This window comes from Podarcis liolepis, assembly GCF_965112155.1.
Source record: "Podarcis liolepis genome assembly, chromosome: 12".
In the NCBI taxonomy this organism is placed as follows: Eukaryota; Metazoa; Chordata; class Lepidosauria; order Squamata; family Lacertidae; genus Podarcis; species Podarcis liolepis.
In genome coordinates, this window is record NC_139563.1 from 52,901,029 (window position 1) to 52,928,414 (window position 27,386).

At 40.6% G+C, this 27,386-nt stretch overlaps 1 protein-coding gene across 50 annotated transcripts in view; it reads left to right on the top strand.

Moving 5' to 3' along the window:
- CLASP2 (cytoplasmic linker associated protein 2) overlaps positions 1–27,386 on the top strand; it is a 123,494-nt gene that overhangs the window by 43,301 nt on the left and 52,807 nt on the right. For all 50 annotated transcript variants that reach the window (XM_083468702.1, XM_083468718.1, XM_083468711.1 and 47 more), the window contains exons 8-16: positions 10,141–10,287; positions 15,404–15,483; positions 18,691–18,783; positions 18,912–19,057; positions 21,936–22,071; positions 22,928–22,998; positions 24,622–24,681; positions 25,822–25,899; positions 26,189–26,356. In XM_083468702.1, coding sequence (XP_083324828.1) covers positions 10,141–10,287; positions 15,404–15,483; positions 18,691–18,783; positions 18,912–19,057; positions 21,936–22,071; positions 22,928–22,998; positions 24,622–24,681; positions 25,822–25,899; positions 26,189–26,356 — 979 coding nt within the window. The remainder of the gene's footprint in view (positions 1–10,140; positions 10,288–15,403; positions 15,484–18,690; positions 18,784–18,911; positions 19,058–21,935; positions 22,072–22,927; positions 22,999–24,621; positions 24,682–25,821; positions 25,900–26,188; positions 26,357–27,386) is intronic.

Sequence of the window (27,386 nt, forward strand, 5' to 3'; positions counted from 1 at the left end):
CAGTCCACTGCCCCTCAGACCTTGTGGGGGGCCGGAATATATTTTGAAAAAGAAAAAATGAATGAATTCCTATGCCCCACACATAACCCAGAGATGCATTTTAAATAAAAGGGCACATTCTATTCATGTAAAAACATGCTGGTTCCAGACCGTCCATGGGCTGGATTTAGAAGGCAATTGGGCCAAATCCGGCCCCCAGGCCTTAGTTTGCCTACCCTAAGGGGTGTGCATGTGCATTCACCTGTCTCCTAAGTGAGAGGTGGAATGTTGGGGAGCTGTATCTGTCGTGAGAGCATGAATTCAGCTCACAAATGTATATCAAGTGGAATTGGGGGCAGCATTTGGTGACTGGTGTTTTCTTATTGTTCCACATTTTTCCTTTTTATTGTACTTTTGCAGTATACTTTTATTGTATTTTCCTGTGTTAATATTCTGTTACTGCTTTGGGGACCTGACCAACCGATCACCCATCCACTTGCACACATGCTTCAGCAAGAGTTGCCTTGATACAGGTGTCCCCCTACATGATGGACTTGTGCTTGACACAGTATACACGTAGCACTGGGAAATAACTGAATAATTCAGTTCAACTGTGGAAATGGTGGGATATAGCTGGGGAGTCCAGAGCTCGTCAGTGAGAGTAGGGGAAGCCCCAAGGAGACCAGAGGTGCAGTGGGGCTTTGTTTACGCTGCTCAGCCTTCCTGCTGAACAGCTGATGTTCAGGGTAGTGCAACAGCAGGAGCTGCTGCTTTCCCTCACAATCTCCAGCCTCCTGCTGGCCTCAGAGCTTCAGTTCTAGTTGTGGATATGTTTGAATTGAAGAGAGAGCAGCAGAGAGGGTGTTTAGAGGGTGCTTCCCACTTACACAATTTCACTTATACGCACATAACCCCACATAAGTGGAGAGTAGCTTGTACCCTGTCTAGCTTCTACCCTCTTGCCCTTCTCACATACTGCATAACACAGCTTTTCCTATTACTCAATTGCTGTTACTGGCAGCAACAGATGAGCAAGAATACAGGGTTTGAAGGAAGAAAGTAATGAAGAAGTGATCATCACAGAGACACAGGTCCCATACATTGAGGATGATGTTGAGTCTACTGCATTTCATGTGAAGAAGAGGGAGCCTTCAAGTGATCTAGCATACTGCTCAGAGAGGTGCTTGGGGACTGGACTCTGCAGGGTTCCAGGAGGCATTAATCTTTTAAAACAACACACCTCTCTTTCTTGCTCTAATTAATCCTCTAAGCAGTTTACTATTTGACTGTATGACCAATGGTGACCAGAAAACTGTGCGCGTTTCGGGGAGAACCTTGTCCTCTAGACTCTCTACACTTGCTGTGTATTGATGGGTTAGGCCGAGCTGTTGATGGATGTTTGATATAATTTATAATTGATAACTTTTATCTAAGGTGATAGTGGCTGGTCAGCGGTGCTTTGGGTGGGGAGGTCAAAGTACTGCTAGCAGCCCTGTATCAAGTCATGATCCTTCATGCCCAGCCAGTACTGCTTTTTGGGAGTGGGTGGCGCTATGGTCTAAACCACTGAGCCTCTTGGGCTTGCTGATCGGAAGGTCGGCAGTTTGAATCCCCAAGATGGGGTGAGCTCCTGTTGCTCTGTTCCAGCTTTTGCCAACCTAGCAGTTCGAAAGCACGCCAGTGCAAGTAGATAAATAGGTACCATTGCGGCAGGAAGGTAAACAGTGTTTCCATGAGCTCTGGCTTCCATTATGGTGTTCCGTTGCACCAGTAGCAGTTTAGTCACGCTGGCCACATGACTCGGAAAACTGTGGACAAACGCCAGCTCCCTTGGCCTGAAGCGAGATGAGCGTCGCACCCCATAGTAGCCTTTGACTGGACTTAATTGTCCAGGGGTCCTTTTCCTTTTTTCCTTACTGCTTTTTGTGCCATATTCATCTCGGCTGAGAAATGGCTAGGAATTGCCTGCAGTTTGATAGCTTATATCTTGCAGTTATTTCAATAATCATTTGTCCTTCCAGAATATTTATTTTGTTTTTATTATGTGGACGTGCCACCCTTCTTCAGTGGAACTCAGTACACTGCCAAGTGGCCTCCCTTTCTAGCTTCAGGAAGGGTGGTGCATCAAGTGTCCCTGAGTTGTGCCTTGTGCCCATTGAATAGGTGTCAGAGTGATTCATCTGGTTAACTGCTTGCTGGGTCAATTCAAGTTCTGCCTCATGGACAGCTACTGAATATTGGGATGAAACACTGTCAATGCCCAAATCATAAAGTCCCCATAACAGAATTCAAGATCAGGAGCATCTCTCCTGGGCACATTCCTTCCCAGTCTTCTTCCCCATTGCCCCACCACCTGATTCCCAAAAGTTCCATTGCTTATCCATAATGGGTTTTTAAGTTTTCATGTTTGTACTACTTACACAGGTGCTAACATACCTACTGGTGCCATTTCTCGCCCACAACTGCTCTCCTTGGTGCTAGGTGAGGCTGTTTGGGAATTTGTCTGCAGAGTGGAGGGAAAGGAGGATCTTTTTCTGCCTCCCCATTTCCAGCCACTCTCTGAAGACTGGAGAAGAAATCCACATAAGAATATTAGCGGGGCAGGCAGGGGAAGCATGGCTTTGTTATTTGCAGTCTTTAGATGAGTACTAGATGACATTATTATTATTGTTGTTATTATTATTATTTTATATTGTTGCCCCAGCTGCTCTGGGCAGCTTCCAGCACATATAAAAACATAATAAAACAACAAACATAAAAAAACTTACTGATGAAAAATAAGCGTAGGATTTTAGCTGGAGTTCGTTCATTTTCAGTCTTTCTATTTTTTAGGCACTTAGACATCCCGTTGTGGCGCCCACAACCTAGGCTTAAGGGACCATTTGGCAAATAGCTTTTATATCTGAGTTTCCAACACTGGTTTGAATTCAGCAATCTTTGGAGGGGCACGCCAGCCAACCTCCGCTTCTCAGAATTCAGTGAATGTGCCTGTAAAAGTGGTTTCAATGTAGGTCCCTAACAAGTTACTGATTAGTGGTGCGAATTGATTGCTTCTTTGGCATTGGATCCAATGAAAGCAGTCTTTCCACTTTACAGTTATTTCTGGCTCCGCCTTGGACGGCCACTGCCTGCTCATTTACCCTTTTCCATTATATCATTTTCTTTCCCCCAACCCATCATGTCTAGCTGCTTATAGTTGCCTAGCAATGAGAGTGTGGAGAAAGGAAACTAAAGCAGTAACTTATGATCATATTCCTGTCCTATTTATCGATCCACCAAGGAACCTGCCCTGTCTAGTCTAAAATATCTATTGTTAGCCTGGCTGCTCTAGAATCCACCCTGAAAATTTGATCCGTGTTGTCCCTTTTTGACATGGCAGAAGATTAAAGTATGGCAGCCATACACAAAATCCTAGAAAGCAACAAATGTTTGGGAAAGGTAATGTCTTTCCTAATCTCTGAAATGAATCAATATAACAAGCAAAGCCGGTTGTAATTATTACAACATTTTGATTTTATTCAGCCAAATGTTCTCAAGTGCATTATGTCCAGTGCAGAAGCCAGCTTATGTTTTTGGTATTCCGTCTTTGGTTGCTAATAAGCAGAAGTATTGCATAGCTAGTAATTTCTGCTAATCTGTTGGGTTGAGGGGCAATCACACATCCAGTTACTTTATTTCGGTTTGTTATAGTGTGTTCTTTTTAATTCCTCATCTGTTTACTTTGCCATGAATTATTGTAGTGATTAATCAGCTATTGTTTATGTCAGCAGTTTGCCAAATTTCTTTTGGCATATGTATTGCTTCAATCGATAAAAGGTTTTACCATCAAGTAAATAATATCTTTTCAGAGAGCCTTGGAATAAAATTCCTAGATAAACGTGTACTGTCTGAAAACACAGCCCTGCTGTTCTTTAAGTTTTATTGTGAATTTGAGTGAAAGGAGGGAAGCAAGTTTATATAAATTGTTGCCTGTGTATTCTGGCCCCATAGCTTGCGCAGAATTCTTTTCCATGAGTACAGGGCACTTAAAATTCAAGGAAGACCCTGTCTTGACACAGCTCATAGGGTGTTGAAAAAGGAAGGATATCTTGATGTGTAGTTTCTTCACCACTACCACCAAGTTTATATTTCCCTGTCCCTGCTGCCTCCTACTAAAGAGTCCTTTAACTTCTAACTTAGTTTAATAAGGCTTCAGAAACATTAAAATCCCAATAAGCTCAGTTTACTTAACTGTTTCTCCACACAAAACTTTTACTGTTTTGGAAAAGGCACTTTTAAGTAGCTTGAACATTGACCCACAAGAGCAGCCTAAATAAACCCAGAATATATTCAGTTAAACCAATTTCCCTAAGCAAGCCAATACATATTTTTAAAGTTATGTCAGAATTCAGCTTCTGGTTATATTTGCAGACTTCTCTTCTGGCTTTTCTTCTGGAGAGGTCCAGGTATGCACTCTAATTTCCACAGCAGTCTAGTTCCTTTCTCTTAGTGTTTCAGCTCTTTAATCTCTCTCTTACTCCAACTCTTCCCTTGTATATTATGTCAACTCCTCCTAACCTCTTTGTCAGTCAGAAGGAAACTATACTCCTTGATTCGATTCCATTTCCCCTATTTTGTTATATTTCCTCCTCATGCTGCCTCTTTTGTCTTCAGATTTCATTCCCCTATAATTACCAAATTGTACTTTCAATCCTTGTATTTTTTTGTAATTAAACAGTCTTTTTTAAAGAAAAAAATCAACCATTTTATAAGCAAGACAGAACATAGTGAAACAATTTCATCTCTATATTTTCCATCACCTCTTTCACTGTTCTACCCTCACTCCACCCCTGAAGAATTTGGACACATCTGTTGGATGCAAGGCTTCGTTATCCACAAATTCAATGCTTTGGGTGATGTCTTGAAGATTCCTGGATTGCTGATCTGCACTTATGTATGTTCATTGTTGGACGCACATTAGCATTTCCGTGCATGAAAAAGGACTTGTGGAAGGGGCTGGATGGCAGGACTGACTGGCTACCTTGCCAAGCCAAAATGTCTGAATCCCCGATGCTGATAGGTAACAGATCTGGAATGAAATACAGACCTGGAACGAACTTAATACTGCCACTTGTTTAGGTAGTGCCTTTGCTTCTAAGACTTCACTCTGCATGTGCCTGTGCCAAGCAAGGGTTTTTGCCAGCACACCCAATATTTACATTATTATTATTACATTACTGATAGTCCCTCAGTTCTACAAATTACACCCACCGCCACCTTTTTCACTTGGCACCAATAGCAAGGAGACTTGCGAGCAGATTCCTAAATGTGATGTGGCAGGGAAGCTTGAATAATCCAGATCTCACACACCCTTTTTTTACACTGTTCATCCCTCCCTTTAAGGCTGATTGTGTCATACCTCATGTTACGGCCACTTCAGGTTACGTGTTCTTGGGTTGCGGACCGCGGGAAACCCGGAAATTCCAGAACGGGTTACTTCCGGGTTTCGCCACATGTGCAGAAGCGCCAAATTGTGCCTGCGCAGACGCGGCGCTTCAGGATGCGAACTCTGTGGGTTGCAGACGTGCCTCCGTCATGGATCCCATCCGCAACCTGAGGTTCCACTGTACAGTGGTACCTCTGGATGCGAACGCAACCCGCGTCTGTGCGGGTCGCGATTTGCCGCTTCCACGCATGCGTGTGACGTCATTTTGACCGTCTGCGCATGCGCGAGCAGCAAAACCCAGAAATAACACGCTCCGTGACTTCCGGGTCGCCGCAGCGCACAACCCGAAAATACTTATCCTGAAGCTACTTCAACCCGAGGTATGACTATACCTACTTTCAGTTCCATATTCTACTATATTCTGTATGGGAATAGAGCATACTCTGCAACCTGGTTTTGTGGAAGGGCTGGTTATCCACAAATAATTACTGTAGAATGGCCCCAAGATCATATTCTCAGGTCATAATGACTGCCCAAGAATAAACGTACAACTTTTTCTCTTTCTATTGTTTCCTCGATGCCCTCTCCTAATTGTCTGTCTTTCCCCTGTGTGACTGAACCCCGCCTCCTTTGCAAGTGGAGTTTGCTTCATTGCATTTCGGCCTCTCTCACCGCCTGCCAGATCCCCAGCACCCTTTGCTCTCCTTTCATACAGCAATAGTAATGGTTTCCCTCCTGTCTGTTGGTGTGGCTTACCGATGTACCTGCTCTGCGTGACTGTAAGCCTATAATAATTGCAAACTCTGGAAATTGTGTTCTGTTGCTTATTTTCTCCGGTTTGCAATGGAAGAAGCAATGTCTCAGTGGTGCAGAGTGTCTCAAGGTTCAGGATCTTGAAAAGGACACTTGTGATGGTGACATTTGTAGACTTCTATGTATGGGTGTGTGTGTGTGTGTGTGTGTGTGTGTGTGTGTGTGCGCTCAGGGACACATGTTTAACAGTACCACGTTCTACGCTCAGGCAGGAATAACCAGCTCCTTAAATATAAGATAGGGCACACCAGAAGTACATGTGAAAAGGATCTCAGGGTCTTAGTAGAGCACAAGCTTAACATGAGTCAACAGTGTGATTCAGCAGCAAAAAAAGCTAATGCTATTCCAGGCTGCATCAACAGAAGTATAGTGTCCGGATCAAGGGAAGCATTCTGCCTTGGTCAGACCGCACCTGGAACACTGTGTGCAGTTCTAGGCACCATAATTTAAGAATGATGTTGACAAGCTGGAATGTGTGCAGAGGAGGTCAGCCTAGATGATCAAGGGTCTGGAAACCAAGCCTTATGAGGAACAGTTGAAGGACCTGGAAGAACTTTCTGATAGTAAGAGCTGTTCGACTGTGGAACAGACTCAGGAGGTTTTTGACTCTCCTTCCATGGAGGTCTTTAAGCAGAGGTTGGATGGCCACCTGTCCTGGAAGCTTCAGTTGATATTCTTGCGTCTATTTATTTATTTATTTTGCATTGTAGGGGGTGGGCTAGATGACCCTACAGGGTCCCTTCCAACTCTACAATTCCGTGATTGGAAGTGGGTTGCTGGAAGAGGGGGACAGCCTCCTGTGAACGCATCATAGAAATGCAGTGGGCTGTTGCTGTCCCTCCTGTTAGTTCCCATGCAGACTAATAAATTTTGAGGGCTAATTTGCTCATCTTATTTACTCATTTAATTACTTACTGTGTTTATGCCCTGCACCCCCACCATCCAAGAGCTGCCAAGGTAGCTATCATACAACACCACTAAAAATATAAGAACCATTAATTTCAACAGCAGCACGTGCAAAAGAAACTCCATAAAATAAAACTTCAACATGAGCTTGAAAAACCTGGATATTTATTTTTTAAAAATGGATATTTATTTTTTAATACATTTATTTTGGATATTTAATATATTTTGGATATTTTTATATATTTATTTTGGATATCTGGATATTTATTTTTTAAAAAACACATGTGCCTAAATAACAGTGTAGATGTCAGGCCGCTCTTCCTAAGGAGGACATTCATCTCCGAAGTTGGGACTCCTGAAGCAGAGCCTAGATTATGGTCTTGGTGTTTGGGCAGCCTGTTGCAGGAGAAGGAAGTCCAATTACCGTATTTTTTGCTCTATAACACGCACCAGACCATAACATGCACATAGTTTTTAGAGGAGGAAAACAAGAAAAAAATATTCTAAATGAAATAGTGGATATATGATTTTTGTGGTTCATGCTGTGGCCACAGACATGTGATCTGACAGTGAGTTTGGAGTAGCCCAATGCAAAAATCCTGAGGATCCATGTGGATCCATGCTTTGTAACCACGGAGGAGGGAAGGAAGGGGAACTATGGATCCTCTGCTCACGACTGCAGCAGATCCCCCCCGCCACCCGCAGGCATTCGCTCCATAACACGCACAGACATTTCCCCTTACTTTCTAGGAGGAAAAAAGTGAGTGTTATGGTGCAAAAAATATGGTAATAACCTGGTCCTTTGCAGGAAACCCAGACTACATTTCAGACGGCTACAGGGCTGTATTCGTGTTAAGCACCTGAGCATGTGTTGCTGGTTGTTGTATAATGCTCCTACAAGAAAAAATCATGTATTATTTTTGGTAACAAATTTTAAACTTTCCCAAGAAAAAAACCGTCTGTTCATGAAACTTAAACTATAGAAGAGAGAATCTAAATCCAGATCAGAAGTTTTCTTACGATTGGTGTTGGTTAAGATTCATAGATGGTTAAGATCTAGCTGGCTAGGTAGCTGCCTCTTGTGTTTCGAGGAAATCCTAAAATCTCACACAAGCTTTGTGTAAAAGCTACTGTCTTCTGCTGTGTACTTTTGTAACTGTGTGTTGAGAAGATACCCAGCTCTAAGAAATGAGATTGTTTACGGTTCAGTTTTATCCTTAGTGCATTATTTCTCGTGCTGCACTTGTAGAGGTCTCAACATGCTTAAAACAGTCAGCAGTGTGTCTGAATTCTCATGCCGTAAGGGTTAAAGGCGTCTCTTGTAGTGAGAACTGAAATGTTGTCTTCCAGTTCATGTGCAAAGGCAGAGTACGGTTTCCATGGTAACTCATGGAATAATGTGTTTCATGTCTTCCTCTTGCATTCTGATAGTAACATATCCCTGCATGCAGAACCTTCAGAGATGGATACCACTGTAATGGAAGGAAATGCATTTTATTTTTTTAAAATGTGCAGCATTTTGTAAACCTTAAATTAAGAAACATAGCTAGGTAGAGCAAGCAAAGCAGGTCAGTGGTCCTGTATAAATTGCTCATGGGGCTAAGCCAGTATTTCTAAGCCCACGTTTTCACCTGTGATATTTAATATATGTTTTCCTAATCTAGGTGATCACAGTTTGGGCAAAAATTGATTTTAAATGTCATGGAAATGCACCCTTCCACAAATAGGTTGTCTTATTTTTCCAAAATAGAAGCACACTGGGGATAAACAAATAATTTCAGAAATTAGAGGGACCTGTGACAGGATAATAATAATAATAATAATAATAATAATAATAATAATAATAATAATAATAATAAAGGTTCCGGGAAAGGAAGTCTGTGACATGGGTGTGCATCTCACTTACGCAGCTGTGTGTCAGCCTCGCCCATCTTGTTTGTGAGGGAAACTACAGGTTGGATTTCCCTTACGTTTTCAGGGTCCTAGAGAAATGCAGCTTCCTTTTACCTGGCTGTAAAATTGTCTCATTTGATTTGTGCAATGCTGGGTTTTTAGTCTGAGATGCTAAATGGAATATGCTATCATGAAAGCAAAAATCGTGGAGATGGGCGGGAAACTTTACAAGGCAAAAGGCAACACCCTTGAAATTTGCAGGGTGGGGTTAAGCCTAAGGTCTCAGAGAGTATTATGCCTCTAAAATTTCTTTTAATAGCTTATAGAACGGTGGCTGCAAATGTTTGCGCATGGGAATGAATTTATATGTGTGAAGAATTTTCACCTTTTCATCTGGCAGTGGCTACCAGGAGATGATGTCACCTTGCAGCCGATTGGTTGTTTCAGTACCTAGTGCAGGGAAGAGAGAGGAGGATGCCGGCACAAATCTCCGTGGTGGATCTATGGTGTTTTCTGACAGTTTTTCACAGAATATTTTGATTAGCACTGAGATTTTCCATCCATGTGGCCATGTGAGCAAGTGAGAGTATCTTAGTGCAAGGGGCATTGAGAACTGTCAGAGGAATGAGGCGGCTGATCTGCAAACGGATCTGTGATTGTAAGTGCTGAAATCAGGGCGGAAGAAATGAAGCAGGGAGTGTTAGTAGACACACTGTGGGAGGAGGATGTGTAGTAGAGACGGCAAGCATGAGTAGTAGAAAAGCAGAGGTTTTGTTCTCTGTTAAAATGCTGGGAATGAATTTAATTGCGAGAGTTCGGTTTTAGCAATAAATTAGAAATGGACAATCCTTGCCTTGTAAAATATTTTTTCTTGTTGAAATACTAGAATTTTTAAAATGTTTCCCCTCCACCATCATTTGCAAAGCCATTATATGAAATGAAATGACTTTTCCCCCCTTTTCCTTTTTATTACTTGTCTACAGGTTTGAAGACAAAGGGCGTAATAATTAGTATTGATTTTATTTGATTTTTGGCAACTTCTGAGGGAATGCTGCTTAAAAGGCACTTCTTTCTTTTTTAAAAGGATTATAACACAAGATTTTGTTTTCAAACCTCCTTTCCAGATAAAAGCTTTGATGATGAAGAGTCAGTGGATGGAAACAGGCCATCTTCAGCTGCCTCAGCCTTCAAGGTTCCTGCAGCCAAAAAACCTGCAACTCCCTCAAATACTTCAAGAAAGCCAGGTTCTGCTGGTGGGCCTAAGGTTGGAGGTAAAACCAAACTATTGACCCTTGAGTGTTCTTCCCCATTCCCCATTTTCTGTCTTTCTTCTCTTTGCTGACCCTGTCTCAGCCATAATTCATATTGAGGAACTTCGAAGGGTAATGTTTAATTCATAACTGCAGTCTTTTTTGCAGACCTAGAAAGTGTGAAGAACCTTGGCAAAGTGTGTGCATACATGAATTCGTGCATGTGTGTGGATGTAGATGATATTCCAGTTAATATCCAGAGAACCATAACTGAACCGGAACGTGAAGTTTTTAAATGCTTGTTTTGTATTGTATCATTAGCTGTTCACACTCTTGCGAATAGTTGAATTTACATTTTATATTTACTTACATTGCCTAGTGATGAATCTAATGCTTTAATGCATTACTTGATACCGAAACATCCCTGCTGTTATATAAAAACTTGGAAACAGGTAAAATAATATCTTAAGTGGACTCAAGCCATTTGTTGGGGGGGGGGGTGTAGACCACACCACAGTGCTGTGATATTAATTCCTGTGTAAGTGTGGCAGATTTGGTTCATAGACAAATCTGTTTTACATACTTACATGCACGTCCCTAGGAATTTTAGGTTGGAAGACATTTATTATCTTTTGAAATGGCTGGAAACAGGACTTTCTAAAGCAAATAACATTTCTCTTACTGTCATCATTTAAGTATAATCAAAATTACAATAGCAAAATTTAATACAAGCTACTGATGCACTGACTTTATATTTAAGATGCAGTTGTCTGTCTGAAAGGTTTAGTTAATGTTACATTTTCCATTTTGACTTTTATTGTGTGGTTTTAAATCGTTGCAGATGTTGCAATATGAAAGCTGGAAGGATTGTTACTCATGTTTTCTGTGTGAACCGGGTAGCTCCTTAAGATCAGCTGGGGCTTTGGTTCTGAAACTTATCTGGACCACACTTTCAAAATAAGAATTTGCTCATGCCATGCTGAGTTTTTTATTGATAAGAAATTTATTGGAAAACACAACTAGGATTGTACTCCGTATCACTTGATGCTCTTGCTCTCATTTTGGAAATATATCTATCCCTATTCTGCAAATAAATAAATAAAAATTGATGCTATGCTATACTACATTACCCTAAACTGAAATGTTTAACAGTTTCTTTGATTGTCCTTGATTCTTCTCACCACGTTTGCCATCCTCTCCTGCCACACCAGTGTGGCACACCACACCCTTGGGGAACCGCTGATGTAGGACATGAATGCTGCAACCCTGGGCAGGCAATTAAACATAGCAGTTGTAAAAAAAAGGTTACATTGCCCCTTATAATTCTGTATAGCACAACAGGTGTGCACTGGATGCTGGGTGAAATGCAAAACCAAGATTTTCCTTTGTAAACAAAGGATCTGAGTTTACTTTTTGATAAATTCTTAGCATTTCACTCTAGGTTTTGTTTGAATTATTCTTTATTATAATTTCCTCTGAAATTCTGTTCCTCATTTCTTTTCTTTTCTAAGACTGGCTTTATAGATACTAGATGTTTCAGCAAAAACCAAACCCGTAGAACCTTCATTCAGTACTTCACTGGTTTTTGTACGTGTGATGTAAAAACAATTCACCTCTACTTTGTATAGTAGAGTAAACTCATTTTTTCTGATAATACATAACCCTGGCAAAGAAAACAATAACTTTAAAACATGCACATGTAACTTGGGTTGGCACAGTTAAGCCAAAATAGGTAAGCCAAAATGCACTGCTACATGAACAGTCTTTCTGTGGTGTGAGTAACATAGTTCTTGGGCTTCTTTCTGGTGTTAGCTCAAAGTGGTAATAATCAAAATTGGATGTGAATGTTCATTAGTGTGTTGAAACATTTTGCCATTGGTGGAAAGCTGTCTTGCATGCAACCCCTTTCCACCAACGTGGAAACAAGTATCTCAGTTTCCCTTCTCCTCAATGAAATTTGGGACTATATACATTCACACCTTGGTTGTCAAACGTAATCCGTTCTGGAAGCCCGTTCAGCTTCCAAAATGTTCGACAACCAAGGTGCAGCTTCCAGTTGGCTGCAATAACTTCTTGCACTCAAGCGGAAGCCATGTCAGACATTCGACTTCTGAAAAACTTGCAGAAACAGAGACCCCAGAAAGGTTTAATAAAAGGCATGACAAAAATTGTGTCTAAAAACTAATTTTTAATCTGTATATGCTCAGGTGTATATCGTATTTTTCCACGCTCCCCACCAGCAGCCGCCAATCACACACCCAATTGCCGCAGCAGCCCTTAACGCAGCCACCCAATTGCCGCACCAACCGCCAATCCTAAGCAGCCCTTGCAGCAGCCACTAATCACCCAGCCAATCGCTGCTGACAAGCTCATTTTTGCAGCTGCAACCAATCCCCCATCCCGCATGTGCACTATCCGTGTATAAGACGCTCCCGATTTTTAACCTTATTTTAGAGTAAAAAAAACCTTGTCTTATACACGGAAAAGCATGGTAATCCTCTTCTCTCAAAAGTTGGTGAATCCAGAGACCTCAAATACAACAAAAACATGTATTCAAAATAACTGATATGGCATATGTTCTCATTGGTGACACACACATTTTGCATCCTCTGTTGAGATGGAGCTTATTGGGCATGACTCCATTGACAGCTACTCCAGTTATATGACACCACCCATGGCTTCATTTCTCATGTCACATTAAACCATAGCAGATGTCCCTGCGGTATTCCTCCCCTGCTGCTTCACTACATACTGGGAGTAAAACTGTAGAACATGTCTTGTTGTGTCTTCCAAACCTAGGTTGACTTGTTCCTAACAAACGACCATGACAAACTTGCTATGACTTGTGGTTTATTTGGAGGAAATAAAACTTGAACCTGGGTTTGGAGGACATGGCAAGCCGGGCTCTGACTAATTTTGCAGCAGGATTGGAGTGCTATGAGAGTATTTGAACTGCTGGTTCACACTGACACAGACTATTTTTTTAGTTTGACATACGAGCCATCTCACCTATGTAAACTCAGGTGGTAGCCATTTCTAATCTGATGCAGTTAATACATAAATGTGGGCATAGGAATTTAGAATCAATCTGGCTTAGCATGTTGTATGAGCCAGATCACATATATCTTACGTTCTTCTAATTTAAACATTTGCTAGAAGTAGCCCTCTAGCAAAGGTGTATGCACTCAAGTGTGGAAAGAACATTGCTATTTTTATTCACATGCAAAGTTATATTTCACCTAGTAGTTCACAAACATGTTGTCTAATAAGTTTAATGAGTTGCCTAAAGATATGTCAAGTGGCATTTTAATATACAGAATTAGTTAAAGCATTTGCTTTCCTAAGCTTGAAACTAACACATTTTAGTTGTCTAATCTTTTATATTACAGGCTTTGCATTTGAAGGCCTATTTTGTCGTATTAATTTACGATACTTTTAGCCCAGTGCAAGTGTCAGTTTTCATTCCTTTTAATAACAACAATAATAATATGGATTCCTCCAAATGTTGCTTATTTATTTCTGCAGACTGCTGCCGTATCTGTTTGCTTTCAGACTTTCTGCCTTCAAGGAACTGCCTAAATTACCGAATTTTTCGCTCTATAACACGCACCCGACCATAACACGCACGTTGTTTTTAGAGGAGGAAAATCCGTAGCCATGCCACCCGTAGGCATTCCCTCCATAACACGCACAGACATTTCCCCTTACTTTTTAGGAGGAAAAAAGTGAGTGTTATGGTGCAAAAAATACGGTAACTTGTTCTCCAAGAACTTCTTGAACATTTCACATGGAACCCTGTACACTTTTGAGGAATACACACTTGATTCATGAAGATCATTTAGCTAATGTCAGGCCTTACCATTGTCTCACGTGAGCTTTGTGTCACATGAACACACTGGTCTTGTGTACTGTCACAGAGTGCGCTCTTGTGATTCCACACTACAATACTAGTAGTAGTGGACAAACTGTGATTTGGGTAGGTCTGACCACTATTACACATTACCTTGTTGGGGAGTCGCTAATAAAGTTCTCAAGAACCACTGGAACACAGTTTAAAAACACTTCCATAAATATTAAGCCATGGTTAGAAGTTGGTTTATATTCTGAATTGTCATGGAGCTGTTAACCATAGTTTCCCAATTCAGATGAAATGGAGAATTTTGTTAATGGAAGACTTCCTGGTTCCATGCTCACACATGAGAACCAAAGAACGAATGTGGAGCCCAAAGGCTTGTCCATAGCAGCTTGTTGAACCAATATATGTTCATGTGAACGCAGCACTGTTTCATTGTTCATTGGTGATAAGCCTCTTTGAGCCACTTGTTGCAATTGGTAAAGCCAGCTGTGTGAAATGCTTCTAAATGCTGAAAATGGAAAACATATTTGGGGCAAACTCAGTCTTGTAAATTCTCAGTCTCTGACATAAATCTTTTTTTCATCCATGCAACTAAATTTCTAATTTTGACCTTTCTTAACTTCCCTGCTTATATAGAGTGCCACTTTCTTGGGCTGGAGGCATTCTTCCTCCTTCTTTACTTTCATCCTAATCACTGCCGCCTAATTCACTTCATTGGTATTAATTGATGAACCACATTAAGAAGCACAATAATCCTTTGGCTCTTTATATTCTCACCCTACTTTTCTTTATCTTTGTCTTCCAGTCTGTCTTGCCAGTGATTCCAGCTTTTATCCCTTGTGTGTTATGGTTGGAGATACTAGACTTTGTGCTTTTTTTCTTTCTTTTGACCTTTGAGCATGGGAGAGCCACAGTTGTTGTCATCATTTTTGCCCACCCCTGAGAGGCAGAATAAATTATGCAAACTATGCAAATCTACATAATTATATGGGTGACAGAAGTCAGGTTTTCTTGGTACAGAATTTGTTGCCCTGGCAGGGAAGGTTGGCATTCTTGTAAATATTCAGCAGTACCCTGCGGTAGTTCAAGCATTTTAAATTGTATCTTACGTAATAAAATCAGTAATTTAATCAGTCTTATTGTTTCTTAACAGTAGCTTAAAATCCCAGGTAAAATACATGTTTTTGTTTTTATTAGACCAAAGCTTTATTGAATATAACAAGCAGACATACAAGCAAACATTTATGCAAATACATATAATTGCTGTCTTATCACTTACAGGCACAACCAAGGAAGGAGGAGCTGGTGCTGTTGATGAAGATGATTTTATAAAGGCATTTACAGATGTTCCTACTGTGCAGGTAAGGTGAAGTGTGTTTTGTTCATGATAAGATTTCAGTTTGGGAGCACTTCAATTTTTTTGCAAATTTGCTTTTCACAGCACTCCTCTTTTAATAACTGAATGTTTACTGAGTTCCATGGGCTGCCTTGAACTCGAGGAAAGGTGTGCTAAAAAGGTTTGAATGAATGAATTTTCTTTTGGGGAGGTCTGGTAGCTGAGTTAAATTCTCACACTCAGGTGTTAAATTATAAATATATTTGGGAATAATCTTCCATATCAGATTGAGTAGGATGAGAGTGAAGGGTGCAGTTTAGCTTACTTGCATGAACTTGTGTGGCTTGAGAGAGTTTTACTGGTCAGGAATCTGTAGGATAAGACTCTGACCACATCTGCTTGTGGCATACGACAGCTATGGTAAAGTGGATTAATCCTAAGTGGCTTAAATACATATTGTGGAGGAGTCTGTCTTGAGCTGGGCATTGGACAAGGTAGTGATCAAGGCCTTTGCAGCTTTCCCCCCTGTAAATAAAGTATTAGCTGCAATTTCACTTATTCTAAAATTGCATGGTTGTAGTTTTGAACCATCAAGGTACATTCCTAAGTGCCAGACTAAGCAAAATGTGTTAGTATATTTTGAGAGCAAATTTCAAAAACAATTATGCTTTTTAAATGGAGGCAAGCAGGTGACTTGCACACACACACACACACACACACACACACACACACATATATATACTTGGGGGAGGGAAAACAGCCCAACAAAATAATCCTTGAATTCTGTTTCGGTCATAGGTGTCCTAGCAGCATTGAGACAAGGCATCTTAAGTGATAAAGCATTAGCTTTCATTGTTTCTCTGCTCAGCATCCTTCTGAGAGAGTGCATGTGTGACACTCACAAATCTAAATTCCTACTGTCAAAACATATGCACAGTGTGTTTCATCAGTCTATAATAATTCTACCTATACTTCTTCATTAGGGCAATAGAATAGATATAACACAGCATGTAGGAATTGTTAGATAGGGGTGGGGCAGAGGCAATGTGAGGAGCCAACAGCTAAGCACAGACCATGCTAGAGACAGCATATGCTTCAGCCACCTTTTAGGATTCTCTCTGCAACAGGAGGCCATCTGATGAAATTACACTACATAGTTTTGGAATATTAATGGTTCTTATCTATAACAAACATACAGTCATTTTAGCCAAGGTCTGTTATTTCTGATAAATTGTTTGGCTCATTGTGGCCTCAAAGTTTCACCAACAACAATCCAGTATACCCGGGCCTTTTTGTTTAACTACATCAAAATTGATTTTCACTAGCTCTAAACTGTTTGTGTAAATGGTGTGAAATTAAAGCTTAAACTGTATTGATGGTCATTGCAGCGGGACTTCTATAAACTTTTCTCGTATGGATACGTAAGTCCTTCCTGTTCAATTAGAACACAGTAAAGCAAACCATTTTAGCAAGCACTTACTGTTATTATAGTACTATTATAGTAAGGTTGACTTTTCTAAAATATGCATTGAGAAGAAATACAGGCAAACTCCCCACTTACCCGGAGGTTACGTTCCGGGCTGCTGCGCACCTAAGTGAAATTGCGTAAAGTGGAGATCACCCTTTAAACACCCTCTGCGCTGCTCTCCCTTCAGTCCATACCCAAAATACTGGATCCCAAAATACCCACAACTAGAATGGAAGCTCTGGGGTCAGCAGGAGGCTACAGGACTTGCAGGAAAGCGGCGGTGGCTGCTTCGCTACAGCGCATGTTAGCTGTTAGGCGGGGAGGATGAGCAGTGTAAGCAATGCCCTTCTGTGCCTCTGGTCTCTTTGGAACTTCCTCCATCCTCACTGACCTCACCTTTGGGCTCCAAGGAGGGTCTCCGCAATTTCAACTTTCTGCACCATCCCCGGAACGTAACCCCTGCATAACTTGGGACTGATCTGTATTAGAGGAATGTTGCTGAGAAACAGTTTAAGGGCAGCATCAAGGGCAGGGGCTCGGTGACAGATTTTGTATTTTTTGTTACATTTTCTCCATAAAAACAATTAGGTGGGGAAATTGTGGTCTACCTCTGACTCCGTGGAATATAGGCTGTTGTTTTGACAAAGTCGGGAGTATCCCAATCAAATGCAGGACTTATAATAACTTGAATTTTTTTCCAGAAATTGAGACAGAAAATAATAGACGGAATTTAAGTTAGAGCCACCCTTATCAGTAGAGGCCGGGAATTCTTTTACCTGAAAACCCCCAGGATAAAAATTCATATGCAGTGTTCAGTGAACTTTCCAAACATTGTGCTTTTTATAGTTGCTGTCAATTAATTCAGTGTTTTAATGGTTTTTAATTCCTGTGTGAGTAGGACAAGCTCTTGTTGTATTCTGTTGCCCTCTGTTGGCTGCCTGCAATATAAGCAACATTATATTATAGCATTAATTATTTAAAGATACATACAAGCCAGTATATTTTTTCCTTTCTCTTCTTCTTCTTGCCATTGTATATACCATCACCCTGGTATACATTTTCTTAATTATTTACTTGGGCTTTTGTTAATAAAGGCTGAATTAGTACATCTGCATCCATATAGGCGCCAGTGAGTTTGTCCCCGAAAGAGGAACAGGATGCTGAAATACAGACTTAACATAACCATTTGCATTGGTTCCATTTCTTAGATCCAAATTCAAGATGCTGAGTTTCATCCATGAAATTTTAGCCCTACATATATAGGTCTGCTTGCACCCATGTATCTGCCTTATAGTGTTTTCTAAGCTTAATATAGGTGCACTCCTTTGTTATCAAACAGAACATTTTCATTAACTTCCTCTCACTTCTGCGGTTGGATTTTATATTGATTAATATTTGGGCGTGTGGGGACTTAACAGAATGGTTAGGGTACTTTTCTAGTAGATAACTAAAATTTTGGGTCCAAAACATGCTGATGATTTATTTTTTTAAAGAAGTTTGAGCACTTTAATGTTTCTCACCAGTAATACTATGTCTACTTTGTACTGCCAAACAGCAAATGAAACCACATCTCACAGGATTGCAGTGGAAAGGGACTTTGCCCATCAGAAACATAAACAATAACCAGTTATCGGCTAATTCTTATCTCTCTTATCCTTAACGCTCGCATAGAGTAGAGGGTTGCCACCATTCTAGAATGCTGCTTGGCTTGATTACTTGAGTTCTTCAAAACCCAGTCTTAGTCTCATCATCTTTTCTTTTCAGATTTATTCTAGTCGTGAACTCGAAGAAACGTTAAATAAAATCAGAGAAATCTTGTCAGATGATAAACATGATTGGGATCAACGAGCCAGTGCGGTATATCTTTTTAATATTACATTGTACATATTTATTTGACTCAAACAGTAGCTTATTGTCAAATTTATCTGTTTGGAATCAGAAATGAACCAATTCTTTTCCCCCTTTATCCCACACCCCACCCCCAGCTCAAGAAGGTCCGGTCATTACTTGTTGCTGGAGCTGCTCAGTATGACGGATTTTTCCAGCATTTACGGCTGTTGGATGGAGCATTTAAATTATCAGCTAAAGACCTCAGATCACAAGTGGTTAGAGAAGCATGCATTACAGTAGCGTAAGTATCTGCCAAGGAAACTGATAATACAAAACTACAGTACTTGGTTGTGGTTTAATCAGTTGAATAGTGAAGTCCTTATTGAAAATACAGTAGAAATGTCGCATTGCTTTACGTATCTGTATAATTATGATAAGTAACATAACTGATATAAAACATGAATAAGAGCTTAGAACACAACTGCAGGACACATTATTCATCTGCATGCCTTTTGTTCCTTTGGAGGTGTGGTAGTTCTCATATTTTGCAGATTATTACTTTCCTGCTAGAGCAGAGCTTGTATTAAAGGGATATAATGTATAAATATAGCCATAAACAATGCTGCAGAAAGGCATTCATTTTGTAGAATATTAATATGCATTAGATCATCCAAAGTAGAATTATTGTGGTATGCCCTGCAGTGATAATAACTGCAGACACAGGCCACCCCGCTATTTCTAATCTTAAATGTTCCAAATCTCGAGCTGATAATAAGACTTGATTTGCTTTCTATTTTAAAGCATACGATACGTTCACATCAATCACACTTTCAGTTTTATGTTTGCGACTCTTGTGGCAAAAGCATTGTGGGAAGCATTTTGTAAGAGAAGCTCCTTATTTAAAGAGATTTCTAAAAGTAAAACAAATGCTGTTGCTGTGAGCCCACATCTTAGCAAGACCCTCCAGGCTACATCTCATGTATCAGTTGTGCTTCGTGACTGCAAGCATGTGAGCATGCACATTATTATAAAGAAGCATGGTAGTCATTATTTCTTGTAAACTAGTTAGAGGTTCCACTACTACAGTCAACCTATCTCTCTCTCTGTCTACACACATACGGTGAGAACGGTGGTAGTGAGGAGGAGTTTTTGTGGGCTTTCTGTGGCCTCTTACAGACTATTGATGGTCAAATACCTACCGTATTTTTCGCTCTATAGGACACACTTTTCCCCCTTCAAAAATGAAGGGGAAATGTGTGTGCGTCCTATGGAGCGAAGACGCCATAGCCCTGCGACCCTCTCCCGGCTGGAGAGGTGACGCGCGCCTATGGCAGGAGCCTCTCCGCTGCCCCTTTCCGCTGCTCCCTGACCTGCTCTTTGGGGCTGGTGGTGGGCTTCCCCCCGCCAGCCCCAAAGAGCAGGTCGAAAGGAACCTGAAGCCTGGAGAGCGAGAGGGGTCGGTGCGCACCGACCCCTCTCGCTCTCCAGGCTTCCAAGGTAGCCGCCTGAACGCACCTTAAACGGCACCTTGTTTTAGAGCGGGAAAACAAGAGGGGGGAAATTCTCCCACTCTCTGCGCAGCGCCTCCTGCCGCTTCACTGAAGGGGCGCTGGGCAGAGAGCGGAAGAATTTTTTTCCCTTGTTCTCCCCCCTCTAAAACAAGGTGCGTCCTATTGTCCGGTGCGTCCTATGGTGCGAAAAATACGGTAAGTACAAATTGCTTAATTTGTGGCTGCCGTGGCACCCCCCACTGTTACCTAAAGTATTTAAGGTTTACTTACTACCATCTAGATAAGACAACAGTTTGCAAACAAGTAGCCTCTTTGTATGAACTGTACTCGTGCTTTGTTCTTAAAAGCACCTGAATGGATACATAAATCTGCATGAGGAATATTAACATGTCTGTAGGATCTGGTTCTTGGAGGGTGATAGATCCCCTAGAATTGTGGTTAAAGGAGCTGGAGTAGACTTTAGAATTGCAGACAATTCCTTCCTTCATTTGGGACAGGATATTGTGCAGGATCCTGCAGCCGGATGACCAAAGTATGGTTCTATAGTACATCCATATTAGTCCTAGGGTTTTTTAACGGATAAAAAAGAGTGAGGAAAATTTCATATGACTAAATCGGGTGGGGAACTGGATCCAGTGGGAGGACCAGATCCAAAAGTAGCCAACCTTCTGCAGACATTTTGATCGAGATGGGAGGAGGATTCTATCGATTCCCTGGCGTTATATGACAGGTGGTTGAATCAGGGTGGTTGCTCCCAGTTCTTCCTTTTGAGCCCAGTTCGAATTCAAGCCCAATTCTTCCTTTTGAATTTTTCCACCTCATTGTTTTGGAAGGGGTCAGATATACTTGGACAAGATTGGGAGTTACTGAGTGAATCCAGTGGCTGCTGAAAGCAGTGGAACAGGGTAAGGCACTGAATTCAGACAGCACTCAGTGGCTGCAAAGGCAGGTGTGGTTTGGCTGAGCTGGCCTCGCAGGCCAAATGGGGAAGCCTGGTTGGCCTAACAGCTACAGGCCAGAGATTCCTCTCCACTGGGATAAATGCAGTGCTTTACATGGGGCTGGATTCCAGGAAAATGTGTGTGTTGTGGCGGGGAAATGATAGCTTCCTGTAATAGGCTATTATATTATAACTATTCTTCTGATTTTCATTGCATCCCTTAAATGAAGTGAATGGACAAGACACTTGTATAATTGCCATCTGCTGAAGATACTTTTATCCTTATGCATGATTAGCTGGGAGAAATTATAGTGCTTGACTGTGACAGTAGTTCCCATGTACATTTATTGGTCTGCCTTGGTGAGGTGCATAATGAACTATCCAATTAGTCAGCTGGCTCAAATGAATCACAAGACAAATGGCTTTCCTATCTAGGAGTGTGGTTTGTGTTTTCAGATTTGCCATAGAGAGCTGGGTGTTTCATCTTCAAAAACATTTGTGGAAGACAATTGGAGGACTATCTGGCTGATTGACATTAGAAATTGAAAGCTGGTTTAAACTGAAGTTCTGGTCCAGCCAAGCATGTTTATGGGCTATGTTAAATGTAACATGCAAAGCTGGGAACATGTTGGGAAAAGGTTTTTATTATTATTTACAAAGAGTAATTATAGTTCCTGTCATCAGTGCTGAATTAGTTTTGATAACCAATTTTACTCTATTCCTTCCAGCCATCTTTCAACAGTTCTGGGAAACAAGTTTGATCATGGCGCAGAATCCATTGTGCCTACTCTGTTTAATCTGGTTCCTAATAGCGCCAAAGTTATGGCTACTTCTGGGTGTGCAGCCATTAGATTTATCATTCGTGTAAGTATGCTCCAATGTAAGTCCACTTCTGAATTGGGCATATTAACATATACAGTGGTGCCTCGCAAGACGAAATTAATTCGTTCTGCGAGTTTTTTCGTCTAGCGAATTTTTCGTCTTTCGAAGCACAGTGTCGGAAAAGTTTTGGAAAAGCTTCAAAAATCACCAAAAACCTCAAAAAAGGCTACCACACTGCGTTCTATGAGTTGTTCCTCGAAGTCAAGTCGCAACTGTATTAACGGTGTTAAGAAAAAGGAAACAAACTTGCAAGACGTTTTTGTCTTGCGAAGCAAGCCCATAGGGAAATTCGTCTTGCGAAGCAGCTCAAAAACCGCAAAACCCTTTCGTCTAGCGAGTTTTTCGTCTTGCGAGGCATTCGTCTTGCGGGGCACCACTGTATTAACAATGGGCAAGTAAGGCTATAAGTACGTACTTCTTCCTATGTGAACTAATAAGCTACTTTATGTGAAGTATTTGTGGCAGCCAGAGGCCTCTTTATATCATATCATCATACTGTATATTTTCCAGAAATTTTAGTTCCTTATTTACATATTGGATATGAGATAGAAAAGATGAAGCTATTATGTAGCCTAAAACTTTTTTCAGCATTCCACCATCTGGGTTTCTATCTTAATTTTTGTGCTCAATTTTGAGTTAAATAAAATTGTGAGCCCTATGCTTAAAGGCACCTTTGTGTCAAAAATGATAAATGCTATAGAACTGCAACCTTATGAATCTAATGCTACATAAAATTTATTATGAGTTTATTTATTATTATTATTATTAGTAGTAGTAGTAGTAGTAGTAGTAGTAGTATTGAATGCCTTGTGATAGCTTTTTTTCACTCTCTTTTCAGCATACCCATGTGCCCAGACTCATACCTTTAATAACCAGCAACTGTACCTCAAAATCTGTTGCAGTCAGGAGGTGAGCTTTTATCAATAGCAAGCTTTATGAGTATAATGTTCCTTGATTTCAATAAAGGATTTTAGGAAATGAATGGGATTCATCTTCAGGAGTTAGGCTCTGCTGTAACTCTGATATGTAGTGCAAACCTTATTGTGCAGTGTCACAATCCCGCAATAAAGGCGGAAGTTCTCTACACACTTACCTGGTTGTACGTTCCATTAGGCTCAGTGGCACTTCAACATGTATAGGATTCATTGTAAAACTTAAAATGTTAAATATGAACCCATCTGGACCCTGAGATTATCTTCTGAGACCCTTCTTTGTGTGCCTCCTCCTTGAGAGGTCTGGAGGGTGTCAACATGAGAACGGGGCCTTCTCTGCAGTGGCTCCTCGTCTGTGGAATGCTCTCCCCAGGGAAGTTCACCTGGCACCTTCATTATACACCTTTAGGTGCCAGGCAAAAACGTTCCTTATTAACCAGGCCGTTTGTTAATTTGGTTGACATCCTATGCCCTTTTACAATGTGAGGTTTTGGGGGGCAGCAGCTTTTGGGTTGTTCTTTTTATTTTGATTATATTTTGTGGTTTTATATTTTGTTTTTGTTTTGCGAACCGCCCTGAGACCTCCGGGTATAGGGCAGTATATAAATTCAATCAATCAATAAGAGCTCCATTTGCAGCATGAAGTCTTTTATTTTTATTTGCTTGGTGTTTGTGTGTTCCTGGTTCTATTGCTTTATGTTGCTAAGATGATATAAATTTGAAGATAAGATGAAGGAAAGTCAAATCAAAGACCAGGAACAAACTTGTCATATATTTACAAGTGGGTCTGGGTTGCATTTTTGATGAGTGGATGTAGAACACATCATCTTTAATTGCATTCAGCATTTCAAAAAAGTCCTGTTCTCACACGTAGTTGCATTCTTGATGTTAGCAGAGTATATGTTTTTATTTAGGATTAACAAGTGCACCAAAAAGGCAGAGGGAAAGTATCAAAACAGCAGCCAGCTTTACTGCTGCTCTTGAATCCTGTATAAACAGAAGCCAGTTCCAACAGTAGTAGTAAAATTAGACTGAATGTGCACAGTGTGGTGATGCTTGCCAAGAAGAATTCTTCCTAATGATGGTAAATGTCATGGACTAGCCAGCCTATTAGGGCAGGCAGTAGAGCTACATCACAGGACAAAAGAGTAATACAGACTTCCCCTTTGATACGCAATAGGATTCAGTGGGATGAGTCCTTTTTCAGTACTCATGAATAAAAACATTGCGCTTTGTGAGACATATTAAATATATGTGGACTGGGGATTAATACTCTGTGGTTTTAGTGCTTCTTAAGACAGTGGTTCCCAATTAGCTAAGTACTGTAGGCAGCTTTTCAAAAGCCAAGTCATGGACCCCCTTCCTTTTGAAAATTTTGATATCTCTATGACAGTTTTTGTTATGTGAATGCGTGGGTGCTGTTCAATACAGTTTTATTCAGAGGTGACCCATTGAAATCAGTAGACATGGCTTAAGTTAGGTCCATTAATTTCAACGCATATGCTCTGAATACTCTCCTATGCATACCATCTTGATAGGAGCTCCAGATTCCTAGACTCAGCAATAATCAAACCCTGACTTTAGTCCTTGTCTTTTTCAGGCGCTCTTTTGAATTTCTAGACCTGTTGTTACAAGAGTGGCAAACGCATTCCTTGGAAAGGTACGATTTATAGCTGACATGAACCTCTGCTTTAATATTACAAGTATAAACATAGTTAAATTCTCCTAACAATTGGATCTACTTGCTGTTTCAGACCCTTTTTTAAAAAAACCTAGAAGATAAGATAATGTTGACTTATTTAGAGGGGCAATTCTGTTTTGTTGTTGTTAGTGAGGCTAGCATTCAAAGTTTAGACTAAGTAGTTTTAGATCAAACTGTTTTTTGAACAACAAACAGCGAGACATCCCATAGATGTGCAAGCAAACCTTGGCTTGATTCTCCAAAACTAGGTTTGTTTTCTAGCTACTCTTACCTTGTTCCTATATAGCCTGGAGATCATCTTGGTTGGGGCATTCAAACAAGCCATGGTTGAACTGAGATATAAAACACACTATAGTTTTAAAGCCGCAGTCTGTAAGTCAGCAACTAATCATGGCTCTGCTTTGTGGGGTGTTGCCAGAAAACATTCCACAGTTAGTCTGCTGGTCAGAGTTCAGACTTTCAAACCAGCCTCATTTTGGCTAAACATATTGTGGCTTAGTGTTAATGTGCAAATTGGGCTGTTGTCTGTACAAATGGACTCTTAAGTGAAGTATTTCAAATAGCAATTTTTCAGTCTTAGTAGATAGCACAGAGATAGATAATTTGGTGCAGATTTCCTCAAAAGCAAGCATGGGGAGGTATGTGACCCATTCTAATCAATATTTCTAGTTCCAGTTACAATGTTAAGTGCTGTTCTCTGCACAGAAGCAGAAATTTTTATTTCTGTTATGTATGAAAGTTGCTAAGACTAGCATTTTTCTTATTGTAACAAAGTTACCATATTCAGTGGTTTCGTTGCAGCAACAACTAGTGTCACTGTGCTTATTAGTAGCTCCTCTGTACATCGTGCTAAAGGATTTGTTGTATCTTCCTTTACCATAGAAGCAGATTCTGATTACTTCCGATTTTTTTGGCCACTTTATAATCTTGATGTGGTGCTTTGTTGTTTTTTGAAAGGTGGTTCATGGGTGCTATGGAAATTGCCCTCACAGAAGAACTAACATAGAATTTGGGCGGGGGGAAGCATTTAGTTAAACTTATTCACAAAACAATATGCGTATTTTATATATAATGCTGGACTTGGATTTTCTCTTTTAGGCATGCAGCAGTCTTGGTTGAAACTATCAAAAAGGGTATTCATGATGCTGATGCTGAAGCAAGAGTGGAGGCAAGAAAGTAAGAGTCAGGGATCATTTAAATATTTTACTCTAGAAAGTATTGATGCCTTTCTAAGAGGAAGAATTTCATTTATATCTAAAGGAGCAACAGTATTTCTGTATTCTATATGTGCTTGGACAACATAGGTTTGGGATGAATGGTGAAACTTTACTCAATTAAATTTTAATATCAGAAATTTCCTAGTTTATTCTTCATTGGTGTTGATGGATTATTGCTTGTATATTTCTTTTTTTAATACTTAGATATCCAATGCCCCTGTAATAAATATTGTGTGATTTGTTTGCAGGACTTACCTAGGTCTAAGAAATCATTTTCCAGGTGAAGCAGAGGTGTTGTATAATAACCTTGAGCCATCCTATCAAAGAAGCCTGCATACATACTTAAAGAATTCGGGTAGTATTGCATCACTTCCACAGTCTGACAGGTCGTCCTCCAGCTCACAGGAAAGCCTCAAGTAAGGGTCATTTTAGCATAAAATAACTTCACAATAATCCAGATAAGATCTGTGTGCAAAAGCATACCCCATACATCTACCCCGTTTGCCGAGTCAGTACTCACAGGCATAAATAATATGCACACTTGAATGCAAATGGACCCACCTTGTATTATTTTCGATGGGATGCCCCTTTTTAGTGCAAATCTACATTCTGTGCAGGTAAGACTACATCCGGTAGGACTTGAACACGTCTGAATTTCCTGTTTTCGAATTTTGAACATTCTAAAGCTCTAGTCGAGTCACACAGCCTTTCTAGTATTCCACCTCCTTCAACAGTCCTAATTTGGCAGGAGATGGATCCTGCTTCTCGAGTCTTGACAAAAACACAGTGCTTCTCCACAGGAATTTGAGAATTAGCAGAAAATCCAACTGTTGCAAGGCAGAAATCTCAGCCTTGGTTACAGAAGACTCAAAGGTGTGCTAAAGGAAGATAAGGAGATGGAGAAGCTGAATGAATTACTTCCATCTTCATAGTCTTCATAGTGAAAGAAAGGGCAGTTCCCAGTGCCTGCGCTAACTTTTGTAGGGAGGGAATCTGAGGAACTTAGGCCAAAGAGTGGTGATGAGAGATGAAGTTCTGGGCCTAATACACAAAAACTGACAAACCGTTGGGAGTCGGATGGCAATCACCTGCGAGTTTTCCAAATAATTCAAATGTGAAATTGCTGATCTTCATATTTAACTTGTCCCTCAAATCAGCCTCCATATCTGAGAACTGCATAGTATCCAAGACAACACCTGATTTTAAAAAAGGGATCCAAGGCACCTTCTAATTAAAAGTCAGTCAGTTTAACATTTGTCCCAGGAAAACTGGGGGAAAGTATTGTTAAAGAGAAAAATAACCAAGCTTGTAGAAGAGCAAGTCAAGCTTGTCATCAGTAAATCTGGTGGAGGACTACCTCCACATTCCCATTTAACACTGATGATGCCCACCCATAGAAGACAAGGCCTTGTTTCCTACAACAAAGTCTACCAGGGCTTCTCTTGT